This window comes from Choloepus didactylus, chromosome 27 (genome assembly GCF_015220235.1).
Source record: "Choloepus didactylus isolate mChoDid1 chromosome 27, mChoDid1.pri, whole genome shotgun sequence".
Classification (NCBI taxonomy): domain Eukaryota; kingdom Metazoa; phylum Chordata; class Mammalia; order Pilosa; family Megalonychidae; genus Choloepus; species Choloepus didactylus.
In genome coordinates, this window is record NC_051333.1 from 23,776,756 (window position 1) to 23,786,822 (window position 10,067).

The 10,067-nt window shown below is 36.9% G+C and overlaps 1 protein-coding gene across 1 annotated transcript; it reads right to left on the minus strand.

The window, feature by feature from the left end:
- Window positions 1-8,624: 8,624 nt before the first annotated feature.
- LOC119521480 (heterogeneous nuclear ribonucleoprotein D-like) lies at window positions 8,625-9,818 on the minus strand. The gene has a single exon (XM_037819806.1). It carries the CDS (start codon window positions 9,801-9,803, stop codon window positions 8,901-8,903), a length of 903 nt encoding a protein of 300 aa, XP_037675734.1. The 5' UTR covers window positions 9,804-9,818; the 3' UTR covers window positions 8,625-8,900.
- Between the last annotated feature and the right edge of the window lie 249 nt (window positions 9,819-10,067).

Below are 10,067 nucleotides of genomic sequence, written 5' to 3' on the forward strand. Positions count from 1 at the left end.
TTTGCAGTGGATGGGGGTGGCCTAAGTTACATCGACTGATGAACAGAATGGTGAACTGTGGTGTATACATACAACGGAATATTGAGCTACTCACGAAGGAGTGAAGTTGTGAGGTGAATGGACATTGAGGACAGTATGTTAAGTGTAATAAACCATAAAAGGAAAGAAAAACATTATAATGCCTCATTAATATGGACTCACTGTAATGTGCAAATTCTGAGAATTGAGTCTGAGAGCATAGGTTATCAGGGGAAGGCTTATTGTAAAGGTTCCTTGACTGTAAGCTCTTACAGCAGTTACATCTATTCCTGAGTTGTAAAGGTTATTTCTAAATTCTGAGATGCTGAGCTCTTTGTGTATAACCTGGTCAGTCCCTGGAACTTTGGGTCTATGTGTAACACCTGAGACTCAGAGCCAGAGTCTGGCAGCTATGAATGCCAGCATTGCCCTACACAGCAAATGTTAAGGAGTCTAATAAAAGAGATCAGACTCAGTTAGAGATACGAACAAAATGGACTTGGTTAGGACTAAGGTAAATCAGACAAAAGGGTAAAGGACGATGGTGATGGTGTTTTTAAAACTTCAACTTCTGTGTGAGACCAAAGGAAGAGATGTTTCTTAGGTGCAAAATCTGTATTTTTTTGAGACACACTGTATAATTTAACTTTTATGGTCAGTTTATTCAAACAACATAATTACATTTGAAATACAGGGAACTGATTGGTTTGTACAGGTTAGCCCCGATACATCCCAGAGTAATTTTGGCAGAGAATAAAAATGTATTTGCAAAGCCCCCTTGAGGGACTGGGGGGAAATGTGGAAATATTAAATTCCCCACCTGAGGAATTAATGATATTCTCACAAGCATTGGGGGATACCAATTTAGAAGGCTGAGCCCTCAACCTTGGGGCTTGCCCTTACGAAGTTTGTCACTGCAAAGGAAAGGCTCAGCCTACTTAAAATTGTGCCTAAGAGTCACTCCCAGAGAACCTCTTTGTTGTGCAGATGTGGCCTCTCCAGGCCAACTCTGCAGGTAAATTCACTGCCCTCTGCCCCACAAGGGACATGACTGCTGGAGGTATAAATTTCACTGGCAACATGGGAAATGACTCGCGGGAATGAGCTTGGCCCTGGCATTGTGGGATTGAGAAAGCCTTCTTGGACCAAAAGGGGGAAGAGAAATGAAACAAAATAAAGTTTCAGTGGTTGAGAGATCTCAAATAGAGTTGAGAGGTCATTTGGAGGTTATTCTTATACATTATATAGATATCCCTTTTTAGTTTTTAATGTATTGGAATAGCTAGAAAGAAATACCTGAAATTGTTGAACTGCAACCAAGTAGCCTTCATTCTTGAAGATGATTGCATAACAATGTAGCTTACACTGTGTGACCATGTGATTGTGAAAACTTTGTGGCTACTACTCCCTTTATATAGTGTATGGACAGATGAATAAAAAATGAGGACAAAAAGTAAATGAATAATAGGGAGGAATGGGGGGTATGGGATGCTATGGTGTTCTTTTTTTTAACTTTAACTTTTATTCTTATACTTTTTTGTGTGTAGTAATGAAAATGTTAAAAACTTGTGGTGATGAATGCACAACTATATAATGGTATTGTGAACAATTGATTGTACACCATGGATGATTTTATGGTATGTGAATATTTATCAGTAAAATTGAATTAAAAAAAAATCAATTGCCATAGATGTGAGGGTTTATTTCTGAACTCTCAATTGGAATTCATGAGTCTTTTTTGCTGTCCTTGTGTAATTTCTGCACTCTTGATTACTGTATTTTTGTAATAAATTTCAAAATCAGAAATTGTAAACCCTCCAACTTCATTGTTCTTTTCAAGATGGTTTTGTCTACTCAGGGCTGTTTACCCTTCCATATGAATTTGATAATTGGCTTTTCCATTTCTGCAAAGAAGTCCACTGGAATTTTGATTGGAATTGCATTTAACCTGTGTATTGCTTTGGGTAGAATTGACAATATTTAGTCTTCCAACTCATGAACATGGAATGTCCTTCCATTTATTAAGGTTTTTTTAATCTCTTTCAGCAATGTTTTGTAGTTTTCTGTGTATAAGAACTTTAGTTCCTTGGTTAAATTTATACCTAGATATTTGATTCTTTTAGTTGCTATTGTAAATGGAAGTTTTTCTTGATTCCCTCTTCAGACTGTACATTAGTAATATGTTTATAAATACCACTCATTTTTGTCTGTTGATCTGGTATCCCACCACTGTCTTGAATGCATTTATTAGCTCTAGTAGCTTTGTGTGGATTTTTCAGGATTTTCTTTGTATAGGATAATGTCATCTGTAAATAGCTTTACCTCTTGCTTTTCAAGTTGCATGTTTTATTTCTTTTTCTTGCTTAATTGCTCTGGCTTGAACTTCCAGTTCAATGTTGAATAGCAGTGGCGACAGTAGATCCTTGTCTTGCTCCTGACTTTAAGGGAAAACTTTCAGTCTTTCACCATTGAATATGATGTTGGTTATGGATTTTTTTTATGTGTGACCTTTATTATATTAAGGGTATTTCCTTCTGTTTTGGTTTCCTGGCTGCTAAAATAAATAACCTATGCTGTGTTAGCTTCACAACAGAAATTTATTGACTCATGGTTTCAGAGACTAGAAGACTCACTTCCTCCTAGGGTAGGTGTCTTTTGGCTGGCTAACAATCTTTGGGGTTCCCTGTTTTTTTAATCACATGGCACAGCACATGACCATATTGTCTTCTTTCTCCTCCAGGTTCCATTGCCTTCCACCTTCTGGGTGCTCCCCCTGGCTTCTTCCTCTGTTTGAATTTCACTCTGCTTATAAAGGACTCCAGTGATCTGGATTAAAGCCCAACTTGATCCATTTGGGCCACATGTTCACTGAAGTTAACAACTTGAAGTGATCTTGTTTACATTGGGTCTACACTCCGCAGAATGTGGACGAGGACCAGTAGCATGCCCAAACTGGGATACACAATTCAATCCACCTCACCTTCTATTCCTCATTTTCTAAGGGTTTTTATCAGGAAAGGGTGCTGAATTTTGTCAAATGCATTTTCTTTGTCAATTGAGATGATCATGTGTATTTATTTTCTTCATTCTCTTAATATGGTATATTACATTAAATGATTTTCTTAAGTTGACCCACCCTTGAATACCTGGGATAAATTTCACTTGATATATATTAATGTGCTGTTGGATTCAGTTTGATATTATTTTTGTTGAGGATTTTGCATCTATATTCATGAGGGATATTGTTTTTCTTGTGATATCTTTATCTGGCTTTTGTATTAGGTGTATTAGAGTATATTAGATTGATGTATCTGTATCTTGCTTTATATGGCTTTGGTATTAGGGTGATGCTGGTCTCATAAAATGAGCTGGGAAGTGTTTCCTCCTCTTCAATTTTTTGAAAGCATTTACACAGTATTGGAGCTAATCTTTGGTAAAATTCATCGGTGAAGCTATCAGGTCCTGGGCTTTCCTTTGTTGAGAGGTTTTTGATTACCAATTCAATCTCTTTACTCGTTTTTGGTCTGTTGAAATCTTCTACTTCTTTTTGAGTCAGTGTAGGTAGTATGTGTGCTTCTAGGAATTTGTCCATATCACTTTAGTTACCTAATTTGTTGCCACAGTTTCATTCACTGTATCCTCTTATAATCCTTTTTATTTCTGTGAGGTATTAGTATTGTCCCCCCTTTTATGACAGGCTTTTGCTTATTTGCATCTTAATTCTTTTTTCTTTATCACTGTAGTTAAAAGTTTGTCAATTTTATTGATTTTTTCAAAGAAGCAACTTTTGATTTTGTTAGTTCTTCTATTGCTTTTTCATTTTCTATTCCATTTAGCTATGACAATTAATCCTTATTTAGTTCCTCGTTTCTGCTCACTTTGTGTTTAGTTTGCTCTTCTTTTTCTTCTTTTTCTAGTTCCTCTAGGTATGAGGTTAGGTCCGTGATTTGAGCTCTTTTTTAGTATAAGCATTTAGAGCTATAAATTTCCCTCTGAGCAGTGCCTTTACTGTCTCCCATATGTTTTGTTAGGTTTTGGCTTTTATTTATCTCAAGATATTTCCTAATTGCCCTTGAGATTTCTTGTTTGACATGTTGATTGTGTAAGAATGTGCTGTTTAGCTTTCATCTATTTGTGGATTTTCCAGTTCTCTCTCTGTCAGTGGTTTCTAGCTTCATTCTTTTGTGGTCAGAAGATACGCTTTGTAAAATTTCAATATTTTTGAATTTATTGAAACTTGTTTTTTTGTCATAATATGTGATTTATCCTATATAATTATCTATGTGCAGTTCAGAAGAATGTGTTTTCTGCTATTTTGAGGTGCAGTGTTCTGTACATGTTTGTTAGGTATAGCTCATTTATAGTATTTTTCAAATTCTCCATTTCCTTATTGATCTTCTGTCTAGGTGTCCTATCCATGGCTGAAAGTGGTGTATTGAAGTCTCCAACTGTTATTGTAGAGGTGTCTATTTCTGCTTCAGTTTTTTTTTTAGTTCATTTTATTGAGATATATTCACATACCATGCAGTCATACAAAACAAATCGTACATTCGATTGTTCACAGTACCATTACATAGTTGTGCATTCATCACCAAAATCAATCCCTGACACCTTCATTAGCACACACACAAAAATAACAAGAATAATAATTAAAGTGAAAAAGAACATTGGGTGCCTTTGTTTGTTTGTTTGTTTGTTTCCTTCCCCCATTTTTCTACTCATCCATCCATAAACTAGACAAAGGGGAGTGTGGTCCTTATGGCTTTCCCAATCCCATTGTCACCCCTCATAAGCTACATTTTTATACATTTGTCTTCAAGATTCAGGGGTTCTGGGTTGTAGTCTGATAGTTTCAGGTATTTAGTGCTATCTACTCCAATTCACTAGAACCTAAAAAGGTTTGTCTATATTGTGCATAAGAGTGCCCAACAGAGTGACCTCTCAGCTCCTTTTGGAATCTCTCTGCCACTGTAGCTTATTTCATTTCCTTTCACATCCCCCTTTTGGTCAAGAAGATATTCTCCATCCCACAATGCTGGGTCTACATTCCTCCCCGGGAGTCATATTCCACATTGTCAGGGAGACTCAGTCCCCTGGGTGTCTGATCCCATGTAGGGGAGAGGGCAGTGATTTCACCTTTCAAGTTGGCTTAGCTAGAGAGAGAGGGCCACATCTGAGCAACAAAGAGGTATTCAGGAGGAGGCTCTTAGGCACAATTATAGGGAGGCATAGCCTCTCCTTTGCAGCAACAGTCTTCCCAAGGGCAAGTCCTGTGGTAGAGGGCTCAGCCCATCAAACCACCAGTCCCCTATGTCTGTGAGCACATCAGCAACCATCGAGGTGGGGAAGCCCAACACCCCTATATTCTCCACCAGCTCCTCAAGGGGGATCTGCATATTTTTTTAATTTTTTTCATTAACTCTTTTTTTTAAAATCAACTATATAAAACATAAAAAAATAAAAAAGTTTTTAAAAACATACAATAAAAAAATTTCAAACAGACCATAACAAGGGAGTAAGACAAAGACAAGTAACCTAAGATAACTACCTTACTTCCAACATGTTCCTACTCTACTGCAAGAAAGTAACCTTGTATAGCAACATTTTTCTGAACTTGTTCCTACTATACCCATCAGAAATTAACAGACCATAGTCATTCCTGGGCATTCCCAGAACATCAAATTTACCCATGATAGCTTGTCTGTTCTTCTTGGATTATTCTTCCCCCTTCCTTAATTGCTCTCCATTACTAGTTCCCCTACATTCTACAGTATAAACCATTTTTTTTTACATTTTTCAATGTTCATGTTAGTGGTAGCATATAATATTTCTCTTTTTGTGCCTGGCTTATTTCGCTGAGCATTATGTCTTCAAGGTTCATCAATGTTGTCATGTGTTTCACGAGATCGCTCCTTCTTACTGCCGCGTAGTATTCCATCGTGTGTATATACCACATTTTATCTATCACTCATCTGTTGAAGGACATTTGGTTTGTTTCCATCTCTTGGCAATTGTGAATAATGCTGCTGTGAACATTGGTGTGCAGATATCTGTTCGTGTCACTGCTTTCCGATCTTCCGGGTATATACTGAAAAGTGCAATCACTGGATCGAATGGTAACTCTATATCTAGTTTTCTAACGAACTGCCAGACTGACTTCCAGAGTGGCTGAACCATTATACAGTCCACCAACAATAAAGAGTCCCAATTTCTCCACATCCTCTCCAGCATCTGTAGTTTCCTGTTTGTTTAATGGCAGCCATTCTAATTGGTGTGAGATGGTATCTCATTGTGGTCTTAATTTGTCTCTCTCTAATAGCTAGTGAAGCTGAACATTTTTTCATGTGTTTCTTGGCCATTTGTATTTCCTCTTCAGAGAACTGTCTTTTCATATCTTTTGCCCATTTTATAATTGGGCTGTTCTCCTTCAGTTTTGTCAATGTTTGCCTCACGTATTTTGGGGTATTGGTGGTATTTGGATAAATGTTTAGTATTGGTATTTCTTTTTGGTGGATTTGCCCTTTTATTAATATATAGCATCTTTCTTTGTCTCTTCTAAAAAAATTTTACTTAAAGTCTACTTCATCCGATATTAATATAGTTACCCCTGCTCTCTTTGGGTTACTATTTACATGGAATATATAAATATTAGTCATTTCACTTTCAACCTACTTGTGCCTATCTACAAGATACTAAGGTGTGTTTCTTGTAAATAACATATAGTTGTATCATGATTTTTATCCATTCTCCCAATCTGTGTCTTTTGATTCGCTTTGGGGGTTTCATCCATTTACATTCAGCACAATTACTGATGAGGTGGGGTTTACTTCAGTTAATTTGTCTTTTGTTTCTTATACATCTTACATATTTTTTGCCCGTTTGTAAATTGCAGCCTTCTTTTGTTTATACTTGAATTTTTGTGATGCAACTAATTGGTTCCTTTCTCATTTCCATTTCTATATATATATATATATATATATATACTTTCTTTTTGGCTACCTTGGAGTTTGTATTAAACAACTGAAGTCTATAACCTACAAGCTCAAAAAGATACCAATATAACTTCAATAGCATACACAGTCTCTGCTCCTATACCCCTCTGTTTCCCCTCTTTTTAATTTTTTGACACACATTACCTCCTTATATTTTCTGTATATGTGACATGGAAATATAGTTATTTCTTATTAAATTGCATTCTAAATCTTATAGGAAATAAAGAGTAGCATTATATATCAAGGATGCCATACTATTAAGTTTTGCATTTACTCATTTAATTTTCTTTACCGGAGATCTTTACTTCATACCTCTCCAAGTTACTGTCTCTTGTCCTTTCAACCTGAATTACTCCCTAAAGCATTTCTTACAGGGCAGGTCTCTTGGTGACAAACTTGCAGTTTGTTTATACATGAATGTCTTAAACTCTCACTCACTTTTTTAAATTCATTTTTATTGAGATATATTCACATAGCTTGCAGTCATACAAGGCATACAATCAATTGTTCACAGTACCATTATATAGTTGTGCATTCATCACCAAAATTATTTTTTGAACATTTTCATTACTACACACACAAGAATAATAAGAATAAAAATTAAAGTGAAAAAGAACAACTAAAGTAAAAAAGAACACTGGGTGCCTTTTTTTTTCCTGCCCCTATTTTTCTACTCATCCATCCATACACTGGACAAAGGGGAGTGTGGTCCATATGACTTTCCCAATCACGTTGTCGCCCCTCATAAGCTACATTGTTATACAATCGTCTTCAAGATTCAAGAAATCTGGGTTGTAGTCTGATAGTTTCAGGTATTTACTGCTAGCTATTCAAAGTCATGAGAACCTAAAAAGGGTTGTCTATATTGTGCATAACAGTGCCCACCCAAGTGACCTCTCGGCTCCTTTTGGAATCACTCAGCCACTGAAACTTATTTTGTTTCATTTCACATCCCCCTTTTGGTCAATATGTTCTCCATCCTGTGATGCTGGATCTAGTTTCCTCCCCTGGAGTCATATTCCACATTTCCAGGGAGATTTACACCCCTGGGTGTCAGATTCCACATAGTGGGAGGAAAGTGATTTCACCTGCCAAGTTGGCTTAGCTAGAGAGAGAGGGCCACATCTGAGCAACAAAGAGGTATTCAGGAAACTCTCAATCATTTTTGACAGTTTTGCCAGATATAGAATTTTTGTCTGGCAATTTTTCTCTTTCATTACCTTAAATAAATTACCTTCTTGCCTCCTTGGTTTCTGTTGGTAATTGACACTTAGTCTTAGTAAGGATCCTTTGTTTAAGTGACAAATCACTTTTCTCTTGCTGTTTTTAAAATATTTATCTTTGACATTTTACTTTTATATTAATACTTGTCTTGGAGTACGTCTATTAGAATTCATCCTGTGTGGCATTTGTTATGCTTCTTGGATGGTATATTTGTCTTTCATAAGATTTGGGAAATTTTCAGCCATTATTTCCTCAAATATTCTTTCTGCCCCCCTTTACTTCTCCTCTCCTTCTGAGACTCCCATAATGCACATGTTCAGATGCTTCATGTTGCCTCATGATTCCCTTAGGCTCCACTTGCTTTTTTTTTTTTTTTTTTTTTTTTAACAATCACATAAGGAAGCATTTATTTGAGGTTTAACATGAAATCATACAAATAAAATTTGTATAAACAAATCCACACCGAGGCATAACACAGATAGCAAAGGACAAAGTAAAAACAAAGAAAACTAATTGGCAGCTATATACAGTTGGACAGTTGTGTCTTGTACACTAGAAAGTCTTTTGCAAAATAATCATCTTAGATCAACAGAAGACCAATCTTCAACATCGTCCTGCAAGATGGGTTACTTTAGTATTTCCTCCTCTTTTCTCCAAGGTCCTCTTTTAGTATGGCTGGTAATTGTTTTGGTGATTGCCACCCCCTCGAGATGCCTTGCCATATGTGCTCTGTTGGCCACTGTAGTCTGTATATCCCTGTCCATATCCATAGTTCCCATAGTTATACCCAGTATAATCATATCCGCCATAGCCACTATAGTTCTGATCACCACCATAGGCACTATTGTAATTTCCGTATCCTTGATCGTAATAGTTATTAAATCCTTGGTTCCAGTTTTGGCCCTGACCTCGTCCTCGACCCCTTGTACCACCTCGTCCAGCAGCTGCAGCTCCTCTTCCTCCTTTCTGTTGTTGCTGTTGCTGCCTATATACCTCTTTGGGTTGTGCAACTTTGATTTCACACTTTCCAGAACCAATTTGATGGTATCTGCTTTCTAATAATTTCTTTACTGGCTCTTCATCTGTATATGTGATAAAACAAAATCCTCTTCTTTCATTTGTTTTTGTATCCATGGGAAGTTCAATATTTTCGATCTCTCCAAATGCTCCAAAGTATTCTTTTATTTGCTCTTCAGAAGTATCTGGGCTCAATCCACCCACAAAAACTTTTTTAGGGGGTTCTTTCCCTTTTAAAGCCTTCGCCCTGGGGTCTATCAATTTGCCATCCAGTTTGTGTTCTTTCAGTTCCAAAACCTTATCAACACTAGCAGCATCTTTGAAAAGCACAAATCCAAATCCTCCTGATCTTCCAGTGACTGGATCTGTTTTAATTGTGCAGTCTACAACCTCTCCAAATTGAGACAAATATTCAGTCAGATCTTTCTTGCTTGTATCCCAGCTCAAGCCTCCAATAAACATTTTACCGTCATCCTGCTGATTCTTGCTCGCGTTAATCTTGGATCCCTCTGCGAATTCCTCTATGTTGCTGTACTTGTTCATGTCCTCCATGGTGGCAGAATTGTCGGTAGGGGGATGCTGGCGCGCAGACCGAGTCCCAGTAGTGGCGGCAGCGGAGCGTTGTATGGATCTGGATTTAAAATGGCGGCGGAAGAGCTCCACTTGCTTTTTAAAGATTATTTTCTCTATTTGCTCTTTTGACTGTATCATTTCAATTTTCCTGTCTTCTAGTTCATTGATTCTCTCTTCTGCCTATTCAAATCTGCTGTTGAATGCCTCTAATATGCTTTTAATCACCATTATTGTACTTTTAAT